The sequence below is a fragment of the Mesoplodon bidens genome (assembly GCF_964165515.1).
Source record: "Mesoplodon bidens genome assembly, chromosome: 9".
In the NCBI taxonomy this organism is placed as follows: Eukaryota; Metazoa; Chordata; class Mammalia; order Artiodactyla; family Ziphiidae; genus Mesoplodon; species Mesoplodon bidens.
Genome location: NC_138166.1, coordinates 83,900,516 through 83,913,784, shown reverse-complemented (window position 1 = coordinate 83,913,784; position 13,269 = coordinate 83,900,516). Strand labels below are relative to the sequence as shown.

Below are 13,269 nucleotides of genomic sequence, written 5' to 3'. Positions count from 1 at the left end.
TGAAATGGAGATAATGCCACTTATATCTCATTGTGTAGCTGTCAGGATTAGAAAAATGCCAATAACATATAAAGGGCCGATTAATGGTAACTGTTATTACGGTCAATCTGCCAAGTGCCTTACTGAACATTTTGCAAGGCTGTACTTTCCTAACAGGCAAAAGGAGTAATACTGCTCCCCCATTCCCATGACTATATCCAAAGGGTTCCATTTTAGTAGCCTATAATTAACCAAATAAAGAGCTTAAAGAATTCAGGGCAAGAAAGCACTAGCGTGGCTCAACTCATTCTCTGCTGACAGCAACAAAGCCAGCACAAGGTGGATTCATCTGCCAAAAAAATAAAGGAATCTGCTTGAACATGGTCATTACTGATACTGACGTAAGCACAAACTAGTTGTGGTTCTTAGGCTCACAGCCTTATTGTCAGAAAGTTTTAACTTTTCTGAAATAAATCCTCTCCTGCCTTGTTTTCCCTGCTGTGCTGTGACATTCCTATTACCCCATTTTCAAGAACACAGGGAAGAAATCCTCTCAACTATTGCAACTGCACTCACTGTGGACTTTATCTTCCTATTTCACAAATCACTTCTTACAGAAATTTTTGGTTTGTTGAGTTCACTTATGAAGAAAAACATTATATACAAATATACGATAGCCACGGTGACAAGATCTGGTCCCCAGAGTACCACAAATTACAGGATGGAGGTAGATGCCAAAGATAAGATGGGACTGAGTAACCTGCACACCATATGTTCATTCTTATTATATGCTGCACTTGGAAAGTCTGTCTCTTATGAAGAGCTTATTTCCCTTGTGTGACTGAACAGAGTAACAGTACTAAGAAAACTGATGATAGATACACAAATGGAGTAAGGGAAACCATCAATGGAAATATGCTTAAGATAAACAAGCTTGTATGTGACAGTTACAAAATAAAAGCAACGATCACCAATTACATAGCCAAAGGTAGCTATTTCAATCCTAAGTACCTCCAGTCCCTCCCTACACTAAAATAAAAGCAGAAGGGAGTCAAGGTCAGAATGATTATTTAAATAAATTAAAAATCAAGACAGGCTTAACAAATCAAAATATCACACTGCAGTCCCTTGGGGAAGTGACTTTCAACTTGAAGAAAGAAGGTCAGTCTCATGCACTTGTTTTAATTTAGCTAATTCTATGTCAAGAAAGTTCAAGATTCTGCCCCCCAAAAGTAGCTCAGCAATGCCTGTAGTTGTGTCATACAGCTGCATTCTCGCCCGGAGCTTTGCCTGCTTAACTTCCAGTACAGAAGTTGTTTTTTGGTTGCAATTAACATTGTAAGGCAAGCTCAGCCCTGTCTTCCATAGCCTTGAGGCTGCTGAGTAAATCTAGAATCATGAGACCTACATTTTGATGCTGGAAAAACAGGAAGAAGGTGGTTCAGCAACAAGGAAAATGGTCAAGAAACACATCTAGAATTAGGAAAAACAGACTGATGCTGGCCTATGATTTTTTCACTGCTTTATATAGAATATATTGAATAGTATGCACCATTTAAAGGAAGCCATAGTGGTGCACTTAAGCCACGATAGAAGGAAGAAAAAAATAAAATCAATTCTTAATAATTGCTGTAATTTCTTAAGCCCTCACTATGTGTGCCAAGTTCAATGCTAAGCCCTCTACAAATATTTCTAATCCTCAATCGTATTAGTAACCTCACTTTATAAAAGAGAAAACTAAGATTTAGAGAATTTGGAAATTACCCAAAAGCTAGTTAGTGGGGGTACTAGGATTCAAACCCAGGTCTGCTTGACTGTAAATCCCATGTTCTAAAGGCAATTTGAGCCCACGGGCCACACAAAAAGACAGCACATGCTGCAACGAGGATCCCACGTGCCGCAACTAAGACCCAATGCAGCCAAATAAATAAAAATAAATACTAAAAAAAAAAAAAAAAAGGCAATTTGTTGGGGAGTTCCCTGGCAGTCCAGTGGTTAGGACTTCGCGCTTTCACTGCTGTGGCCCCAGGTTCAATTCCTGGTCAGGGAACTAAGATCCCGCAAGCTTCATGACAAGGCCAAAAAAATAAATAGAGGCAATTTGTTAAACGCTCTTACCCTCAAGAGACCTAATCAAAATACAGATTTTACACAAAAAGACCCTTAATCACTGGATTTGGCCAAAGTTATAAAGCACCTCAACTAGTTACAAATACATTTCAGATTTCCAGACTCAAATCTAGGTAGTACCAGCACTGGTGCCTGTGCTGCCTCTCTTTCCTCCTATAATTCCTCCCAGAGAAGTTTCATAATGCAAATGAGAAAGACACTGTCCTAAAGCATCATTAAACAAATTCCTTCAGTCTTGCCTCTGATGTTATCACCTATATTTGGGTAATTAAAATGGAAGGGTTCTCTGCTTCATACCTTAATAATGAGGCTGTTACAACCAAAGTTAGGCTGGATACAAGGTTCCAACTCAGCTGAATCCTGCACAGTGAAATCAATGCAGACTTCACGTCACTTCCTTGCTCTTCTGATAAAGCAATTAAAAATTATTCACAAGGGGACTTCCCTGGTGGCCAGTGGTTAAGAATCCGCCTGCCAAGGCAGGGAACATGGGTTCGAGCCCTGGTCCGGGAAGATCCCACATGCCCAGGAGCAACTAAACCCGTGCACCACAACTACTGAGCCTACGCTCTAGAGCCCAGGAGCCACAACTACTGAAGCCCGTGCTCTGCAACAAAAGAAGCCACCGCAATGAGAAGCCCGCGCACCGCAATGAAGAGTAGCCCCCGGTTGCCGTAACTAGAGAAAGCCCGCGTACAGCGACAAAGACCAACACAGCCAAAAATAAATAAATTAAATAAATAGATTTTAAAAAGTCATTCACAAAGTAAAAAAAACCCATAAATTACTGTGTTCACATTACACCTCGGAAATTAAAATGATAATCCCTTTTCATACGATCCACATCTCTGTTTTTGCAATATTTGCCCTTTTTCTTCCGTGCTGATTTGCTTTATGAGAGGACAGACACACCACAGATAGCCATTGTGTAATACTGGGAATATCAAACAGCTAGGCACACCTACTCCTTGGTGTTCTGAGGCTACGGCCTCTTCAAAACTATATCTGAAAGAAGCTGACAGCTGAGACGGAAAACCCCACAGTGATCGCCTTTCTCAAAAGTAGAAGCATTTCTTCCTAACACTTGCAGATCATAATAAAAGAACCAATAAAACAATCATTGTCTTCATACACAGTCTAATAATCCTGATGACCAACTACTGAGCAGAGAGGACAAACCTCTGAAGAGAAAACAGTGAAGAGAATCTCTCCATTACCCTTCTACATTCAGAGAAGATGTAAGGATATTGCAGTATCTGGAATGAAGGGCACGGCATCAATACTGCTCGATGGAAGCGCTTGGCCACAGAAAGGCAGAAAATCATCATCTGTACAGAAACCAGACAACTGAGGATCTCAGTGCGAGGTAACTACTCCTTATAGAAAAGATCTCCAAATAGAAAAGCTCTTTCCACCCTTATTGCTGGATGAACTCTCATAAGCAGTAAGCTTTTTCTACACCATCGGGGTCTTCTCCCCGATAGTCTGGAAAATACACACGGGAGTATGTTGGGAGTACAGAGAGGGGTAATACTATTCCAAGGAGCAGGGGAGAGCGCTACCTCCATGTTATTCCCAGCTAAGTACAGCCGTACCACCGGGAGTCTTCGCTCCCCAGCACTGGGGCCCGGGTGGGAACATCTCTGAGAGAGCGGGTTTAAGGGGAAAAGGGATCTCTCTGCTCCTACGATCAGAAGGGAGGGCCTGGAGGGTGGTGCCGCAGCGCCGAGAGGATCTGCGGTTCCCCCTCCCACCCTCGCTCTCCGAAAGAGGCAGCCCGGCCCCAATACCTTCTTGACCGTGCGCGGCGCCTCGGTGACGGTGCCGTCGGGGCTGACCAGGGCCTCGCCGCCGTCGCGGTGCCTCTGATGCTGGTGATGAGGGTCGCTCCGCTTCATGGCCGACGCCTGAGGCACTTTCCCAGCGGCGGGGCTGAGAGCCGCAGCGGGCCCCGATCCCGGACCAGGGGCCGGGGGCCGCTCCGCCGCGGGAGCTGGAGCTTCAGGGTCCCCGCCGCCCGCTGGGGGGGCCATGGCGCTCACGGCTGCCGTGCTCAGTCCCAGCCGCGGCTCCGCCTCGGAGGGGCTCAGGTCCTTCAGCTCCACCTCAGGCACCTTCGCGGCAGCCGCTGATGACACGACCTGCACCGACATCACCGCTTCCACTGCAACCGCCGGCTCAGACTCCAGCTCCTGCTCGGCCCCGCCTCCCGTCTCCCTTCCCCATCCCTCCCCCATTCCCCCACTCCTCCCCTCCATCGCCTCCGCTCCCACCCCCTTCCTCTGCCCGCCCGCCAGCCAGCCCCGGCCTCTCCCCCACCGTCCCGCCCCGCCCCGCCCCGCCCCGACCTGGCTCGCTCGCGCGCGTGGAGCCACGGAACCTGTAGTGCGCTTGCTCTGGGCCGCACGAGGCGAAAAGACAGTGGGACCTCAGCCCCCGAGCACCACTGCGCGCCGCCAAAGGCTGGGCGCACGATGACCCCTGGGAGTTGTAGTCCCAATCCCTCTTCCTCCAGCAAGCGGGATTCTGTAGTAGAGATGGAGCTCTAGTGCCGGTGACTAACGGAAAGGAGTGACAACGGGTGACACGACATGAGGAAGAGAAAGTCTCCAGAGGAGTTGCGGCTTCCGGGGAACGAACGCTAGAAACCCTAGGGTTGGGAAGGTGGGGGAGGAATGACTTTCTACCCTAACATTGTAAATTGCCTCCGAGTGTGCAAGTCTACGATCACGTGAGCAGGCATTTAAAGGAAAAGCGGTGTCACGTGGGGACAGCGCCGATTTACGGCTTAAAGTGACTTGATTTTTCTGCATCAATGAAATCGGGACCCTAACAGCTTTCCGAACTGTTTTTAGAAGGAATAAATTAGGACCTTGCCTGCTGTGGTGATTTCTAGAACATTCTAAGCTTGGAATTTAACATCAGTCCAAAAAAAGAAGTTAGGTATCACTAGGTCAAAATTTCAAGGCTAAAGAATTACACGTTGGGGACTTCCCTAGTGGCACAGTGGTTAAGAATCCGCCTGCCAGTGTAAGGGACATGGGTTCGACCCCTGGTAGGGGAAGATACCACATGCTGTGGAGCGACTAAGCCCGTGGGCCACAACTACTGAGCCTGCGCTCTACAGCCGCAGAGCCACAACTACTGAAGCCTGAGCACCTAGAGCCCCTGCTCGCCCCAACGAGAGAAAGCCCGCGCGCAGCAATGAAGACCCAACGCAGCCTAAATAAATTGAATTAAAATTTTTAAAAATTACATGTTGCCTTAAACAAGGCCAATTCTTTTGCCCTGTTAATTAATTCCCTCTTTTTTATTATTATTATTTTTTTGCCCCTCCACACAGCTTGCGGCGTCTTAGTTCCCCCATCAGGGAGTGAACCCTTGGCAGTGAAAGCACGGAGTCCTAACCACCGGACGTCAAGGGAATTCCTGCCCTGTTAATTCTAATAGATGTCCAACCCAAGTTCGTGTGCCAGTGGCACAATGAAGTCAAGTAAACCAAAATGTCAAAGTTTGGAGCAGAGAAAAGTTTATTGCAGGGTGCCAAGCAGAACAGGCAGCTAGTTTTCGAAAAGCCCGACCTCCCTGATAGACAAAATTTAGGGCTGCAGGATGTGTGACTTATTTCTGATTGGTCGGTGGTGAAGTAACAGGATGATGTCTCCGGAATCTCAACCTTCTGGTTCCAACCAGTCTAGGGTACCCATGCTTGTGGTCACATGCATGTAGTCACTATCCTCCACATGGGTAGGGGTCTTAGTTTCTGTAGAACTCAAAGATACCTATCAGATTGTTATCTATATCCCTTCAGGAGGAACTAGAACTATGTCCTGTGACTCTATTGTCCTATTAATGCTTGAGCCTGCTCTTTGGAATTTGGGGAAGACCTAGGAGATTAAAGCCTTTTTTTTTTTCTTTACTACAAACAAGAAACGGGGGACACGGAGGAGCACCTGAGAGGGCACCACAGACTCTTGCTCGGTTTCAGGGAGATAATATGAAATTCAGGTAAGTGTATCAGCAGAGAGGAATATTAACTAAAATATGAATAGTGATTTCTTTAAGTGATGGGATTTGGGGTGAGTTTTTTTTTTTTACTTTGTACTTTTCTGTATTATTTTAAAATTTTAAATTTATTTTAAAAGGTGTAAACCCAAAGACATGTATGGCAGTTTTATTTTTAATTATGAAAAGTTATCTGATACTAATGTCCAACAACAGAGGAATGGTTACAACCTTTAAGTTGGCCAAGAACTTTTTTTAATGATGAAAGGAAATAAATGCTTATGATAAAATAATAAGCTAAAAAGTAGGAAACAGAATTGCACATTCTATTAGATTTTAACTATGTAAATAATACTTGAAAAAAGCAGTACATTAAAATACAATTGACTCTGGGTGACAGATTATGGGGTAGGTCATTTCTTCTCCGTTCTCAGAGAAACTGAGGCAAAGGGGATCTTACAGTTTATGGTTGTTCAGAGAGTAAGTGATTGCCCTGACAACCCCAGAAGGCCACTGGACATCTAGTCTTTGGATCAACTATTTTTCCCCTGGCAAGAAGGAGAGGGAGAAATCACCTGCCTTGATCTCCTTCCCTGTGCTACTGCTATCTTGGAAATCTGTTCATTTGTGGAGCTGTCCTACACTGAATGGAATCTTTTGTATCCTGGCCTTCAAAAATTTGTGCCTAACACTGTGAGTTGGAAGGCATCTGAGCACTTCCATTTCCACAAAGCCCACAAGTCCACCAGACACAAGGGCTTCTTAAGCTTTCTCTTCACACTCTGTCTTTCAGAATTTCCTTCCTATTATAAAGAACCAGCTTAGAGCTTCATCCTCCAGCTGTCAGAGAAGAGATTAGCAGCTCTATAACTGATTTCTTTCTTCCCCCTAATGCACAAGGGAGCTGTGGTACAGCCACCTGGCCTGTGTTGAAGCTCATAGGCAGCAGCTGCCTACCTGGACGGCCACTAGACTTGATTACTGAGGGGATGAACTAATTCTTCAATGGGATGTGGTTACAAAACATAAGGAGTTGGAGCACTGGAAAGAAACTGATATTCATCGTTTATTTATCCAGGCACCATCCACTGTTTGAGGCCAAACATCAGGGCACATTCCTCACCCATTCTCAACTCTATCCTACACACCTGCTGCTTCCGCCATCTTTGTTACTGAGGGACACAAGGCACAGTTGAAGATGGAAATACCGTAATGGAAACAGTATAATTAAGCATAAGTTTATGAACTATTTAGTTTATGAAATATTTAGACTACAGGTCCTCTTCCCTCACCTGGCTCATTCAGCTTCCAGACACTGGCAGGCAGAAACGTATCTTCCATGTAGGAGACTGGAAGAACTTCTCTAAGATAATCTGACTAGTCCAAGAGAGAAAACTTGAAGATATAACATTGAGAGTTCCCCAAGGAAATAGGCCAGCCAGATCACCCTCGGTGAAGACCACACCCATGTTCGCAGAGTTTCCAGAGAACTACTTAGTGCTACACTCTTAAGTATGAGTAGATAAAGTCACAAGTTATACAAGAAAACCTTTAATATGGAAGACAGAGATCAACATAAGCAAGCAGAAAAAAACAACTGGGAGGAAACAGAGGCTATGCATCAAGAAGAAATCAAGACCACCCCCCAAAATTATCAATATCCTCAGAGACTTAAGATATTTTATTTGTGAAAGAACATGCTGTTTCAAGAAGTGAACATTAAGAAAACAAACATGAGACCTTTAAAAGGAAAGCATACTAGCAGAAATTTTAAAAAACTCAATAAATAAAAAGAGGAAGAAATTGGGAATTCCCTGGTTGTCCAGTGGTTAGGACTCTGCGCTCTCACTGCCAAGGGCCTGGGTTCAATCCCTGGTCAGGGAACTAAGATCCCACAAGCCACACGGCACTGCCAAAAAAAAAAAAAAGGAAGAAATTAAAAATAAGAAAGATGCAGTTTATCTTTGCTCAGATTGTTGAGTAATGGTGGCTTATTTCATGGTTTTTATTTTTTTTAATTGAAGTATAGTGGATTTACAATTTTGTGTTAGTCGTGGTTTTTTTATTTGTGTCCAGTGCACATCTTAACATGATAGGTACAATGCATTGGGTAGCCGCAGTTTTCTGGAAAAGCTGATCTCTTAGGAATTGTTTTTCAGATCTTCAATACATGTTTTTTCTCTAATTAAAAAAAAAAAAAAAAGGGCTTCCCTGGTGGCACAGTGGTTAAGAATCTGCCTGCCAATGCAGGGCACACGGGTTCTATCCCACATGCCGCAGAGCAACTAAGCCCGTGCGCCACAACTACTGAGCCTGCGCTCTACAGCCCGTGAGCCACAACTACTGAAGCCCATGCACCACAACTACTGAAGCCTGCATGCCTAGAGCCCGTGCTCTGCAACGAGAGAAGCCACCACAATGAGAAGCCCACGCACAACAACGAAGAGTAGCCCCCGCTCACTGCAACTAGAGAAAACCCGCGCGCAGCAACAAAGACCCAATGCAGCCAAAACTAAAATAAATTTTAAAAAATACCATTCACAAAAAAAAAGAAAAAAGAAAGAAAAGAAAATGACTTAGAGGGTCAGTCCAAGAAGACCAACACCCAAATAATAGGAGTGCCAGAAAAGTGACAAGGAAAATTGGGGGTGTGGGAGGGGGGAATTCAAATAAATCACTCAAAAATTTTCCCAAAACTGAAAAAGGAGAATTTCCATGATGAAAGGGGCCACTAGGTGCCAGCCCAATAGATGAAAATAAACCTACATTAATATACATCACTATTAAATTTCAAAACTCTGGGGACAGAGATAATCCTTCAAATGTCTGGAGTGGATCAAGGAACATTTTCACAACAGTTCAAGAGTCAGAAAGATACTGAACTTCTTAAAATGAACTTCTGGAAGCCAGAAGATAATGCCTTCAAATACTACAGACCCTCTGTTTGCCTTCTCCAGAGAATGAACTGACAACCAGCCAAAGTTGGGAAGGGTAGTCATCTCACTGTTCAGAGTTAGGTAGGGGATCAGAAACCAATCCTCCTGCTTTCATTTCTACCTTCTAAAGTACCTGCTGCCTGCAATTCAGAGCCTTTTAGGGGTGCTGCAATATAAGTTTTCCCTAGTGCTGGCTAAAACTTTATTTTAGCTTTTTCAAGACTGCCAAATTGCCACTCATTTGCTTTCCAGCTTTCAAAACTGTCACTATTGACTCCTCCCCCCTCCATCTCTTTTTCCCTCCTTGTAGGCAGAGTGAAAAAGAGCTAAATCCATATTCTCTATATTGGGAGGTCAAATGATAACACCTAAAATGAACATTCAAGAGATGGCATTATCATGTTATTCAGACATATGGAAGTAAGTATCATAAGGATCATCTAAAATAAAGTGGTTGGCTCCCAGGAACAGGAAATTATGGGGTACTGAGATAGCTGCTTTAATCAACAAGACCTGTAGAACTATTTGACTTTTCAAACATATCATGCATAATTGAGATGAAAATTAAAACTTTAAGAGCAGGGACTTCCCGGGTGGCACAGTGGTTAAGAATCCACCTGCCAATGCAGGGGACATGGATTCAAGCCCTGGTCCAGGAAGATCCCACATGCCGCGGAGCAACTAAGCCCGTGTGCCACAACTACTGAAGCCCGTGAGCCTAGAGCCATGCTCCACAACAAAAGAAGCCACCACAATGAGAAGCCTGCACACCGCAATGAAGAGTAGCCCCCACTCGCCGCAACTAGAGAAAGCCCACACGCAGCAACAAAGACCCAACACAGCCAAAAATAAATAAAATAAAATGAATTAATTAAAAAAAAACTTTAAGAGCAGGCAAAACTATATTGTACAGAACAGGGAATTATATACATTATTTTGTAATAACTTTTAATGGGGTATAATCTATAAAAATACGGAATCCCTGTGCTGTACACCTGAAACTAATATATTGTAAATCAACTATACTTCAATAAAAAATATAATTAAAAAATAAAAGCAGACAAAAGTAATACATAGTTTATGGATGCATAGCTTCATTTGCACATATAAAAATGGACTGGAAGGAAACCCACTAAATTCAGACAGTTGTTTTTCTGTGGAGGAAGGGGAAAGTGGGAGGAAAAATGGAACAGGAGTGTTGGTCAAAGGGGACTTTATAGCTAAATCTGTTATACTATATTTCTTTTTTAAAAGTAGGCTGGGGGACTTCCCTGGTGGCGCAGTGGTTGAGAGTCTGCCTGCTGATGCAGGGGACACGGGTTCGTGCCCCGGTCCGGGAAGATCCCACATGCCGTGGAGCGGCTGGGCCCGTGAGCCATGGCCGCTGAGCCTGCGCGTCCGGAGCCTGTGCTCCGCAACGGAAGAGGCCACGACAGTGAGAGGCCCGCGTACCGCAAAATAAATAAATAAATAAATAAATAAAAAGTAGGCTGGAAGCAAATATGATAAAATGGTTTTTAAAAAGTTATTTCTGAGTAGTGGGAATGTGGGTGTTTATTATTAGGTTGTTTTTTGTGCTTCTCTAGCTTTTCAATTTCTTAGATTAAAAAATGACTTACACAAGCAGAGGAAGGGTTGGGGCAGTGGACATACTACTTAAAAGAATCTGCTACCAAAAGGGGCAGGCCTCACAAGCTGGGAAGATGGATGACTGAGTTTGAGTGTAAGGGGGGCCCAATGGAGCAGCTGAGGGCAGAGCCTGCTGGAGGGCTGAAAGCACGGAGACCTCAGGGCAGCAGCACAGCCACAGGGAGTCCCCCAAACCAAGCTCCTCTTGGACCCTGAGGAGTTTCTTCCAGGGGTCTAATTCAGGAGTTTTGGTAGGAAAGTGGCCACTATTGCTCAGTCCCAAGATCTGGCGTTCCTATAAAAATACTGCAATGCACAACTGGTTTGTGGGAGTGTCCACAGTCACGGATTTCCAACAGCTGCCGGTCTGCATTCACAAAAGGTGGGCTCACAGTGCCCTCTAGTGGTCACAGAATCTATCAGCCTCCACAGTCAAACTGAAGGGTAACATTTCTCAGCTTTTCAAAGCCCAGAATAAACTCCCCCAATACCCCATTCGCCATCCTTTACATAAGTAATACTACTAAAGAAAGAAGAGATGGAGGGAATGTACATGGAGATAAAAAGAAGAAAGAAAATGGTTAACATTTCCCCTTGTTTCAGAAAAGATCATTAGACAACACTGATCGTTTTTATTGTTTTGCATACTGCTGTTGATAAAGGTTTAAAAATAGCTCTACTACTGAAGACATACAGATGGCCAACAGGCAAAAGAAAAGATGCTCAACATCGCTAATTATTAGAGAAATGAAAATAAAAACTACAATAAAGTATCACCTCACCCCAGTCAGAATGGCCATCATTAAAAAGTCCACAAATAGGGAATTCCTTGGCGGTCCAGTGGTTAGGACTTTCACTGCCAGAGCCTGGGTTGGATCCCTGGTTGGGGAACTAAGATCATGCAAGCTGCATGGCACTGCCCCTCCCCAAATGTTTATAAACAATAAATGCTGGAGAGGGTGTGGAGAAAAGGGAACCCTCCTACACTGTTGTGGGGGAATGTAAATTGGTGCAGCCACTATGGAGAACAGCATGGAGGTTCCTTAAAAAACAAAAAATAGAATTACCATATGATCCAGCAATCCCACTCCTGGGCATATATCTGTAAGAGATGAAAATTCTAATTCAAAAAGATATATGCACCCCAATGTTCATAGCAGCACTATTTATAGTAGCCAGACATGGAAGCAATCTAAATGTCCATCGACAGATGAATGGATAAAGAGGATGTGGTACATATATATACACACACACTATGGACTATTACTCAGCCATCAAAAAGAATGAAATAATGCCATTTGAAGCTACATGGATGGACCTAGAGATTATCATACTAAGTGAAGTAAGACAGAGAAAGACAAATATCAAAAGATATCACTTATATGTGGAATCTAAAAAAATGATACAAATGAACTTATTTACAAAACAGAAATAGACTCACAGACAAACTTATGATTACCAAAGGGGAAAAGTGGGGGAGGGATATATTAGGAGTTTCGGATTAACAGATACACACTACCATATACAGAATAAACAACAAGGACCTACTGTATAGCACAGGGAACTATATTCAACATCTTGTAATAACCTATAATGGATAAGAATCTGAAAAGAAATATATATATACAACTGAATCACTTTGCTGTACACCTGAAACTAACACAACATTGTAAATCAACTATACTTCAATTTTATTAGAAAAAAATTAGCTTTACTACTGTTGAGAGGAGCAGTGATGTCAAGAACGAGCAAGATGAGCAAGCACAGGGGGATACAGGGTGGCCAGAGGGAACACAGCAGCAGAAACCTGGACAGGAGGAAAAACCAAAGGTCAGAACTGAGAGTGGAAAGAGTCTGGACTGCAGAGTCAGGAAGGCCCTGGACCCAGAGTCTGTCACTTACTAGCTATGAGGTTGTGGGCAAGTCATTTTGCTTCACTGAGTTTGTTGCTCCAGAAAACTAGTTCCTCTGATCCTTCTAAATTAAACAAGAGGCAGTAGACTGCAGTGGCCAAGAGCCAGGTCACTCTAGAGCCAGATGGCTCTGATGGAATCCCAGCATTATCACTTACTCTGTGGCCTCAGGCAAACTATTTTTTTTTGTAGGTTTAAAATTTTTTTTAATTTTTATTTTATTTATTTTTATTTTATTTATTTTTGGCTGCGTTGGGTCTTCGTTGCTGCACACAGGCTTTCTCTAGTTGCGGCGAGTGGGGGCTACTCTGCATTGCGGTGCGCAGACTTCTCATTGCAGTGGCTTCTTTTGCTGCGGAGCAGAGGCTCTAGGCGCATGGGCTTCAGTAGCTGTGGCACATGGGCTCAGTAGTTGTGGCTCACAGGCTCTAGAGCACAGGCTCAGTAGTTGTGGTGCACGGGCTTAGGTGCTCCACGGCATGTGGGATCTTCCCGGACCAGGGCTCGAACCTGTGTCCCCTGCATTGGCAGGTGGATTCTTAACCACTGTGCCACCAGGGAAGTCCCTTGGGCAAACTATTGAACCATTCTGTGCCTCAGTATCTTGGGTGTGTTAACAGTGCCTCTTAGGTCTGTTGCGCTAAGGTATATACTTAGGTATATGTATATACCTTATG

General features: G+C 43.9%; 1 protein-coding gene across 2 annotated transcripts in view; it reads right to left on the bottom strand.

The window, feature by feature from the left end:
- The window catches only part of AHCYL2 (adenosylhomocysteinase like 2), a 179,601-nt gene extending 175,293 nt beyond the window's left edge, over positions 1-4,308 (bottom strand). For both annotated transcript variants that reach the window (XM_081244585.1, XM_081244586.1), the window contains exon 1: positions 3,900-4,308. In XM_081244585.1, the coding sequence (XP_081100711.1) occupies positions 3,900-4,262 (363 nt within the window). In that variant the 5' untranslated portion in view covers positions 4,263-4,308. The remainder of the gene's footprint in view (positions 1-3,899) is intronic.
- Positions 4,309-13,269: the final 8,961 nt, after the last annotated feature.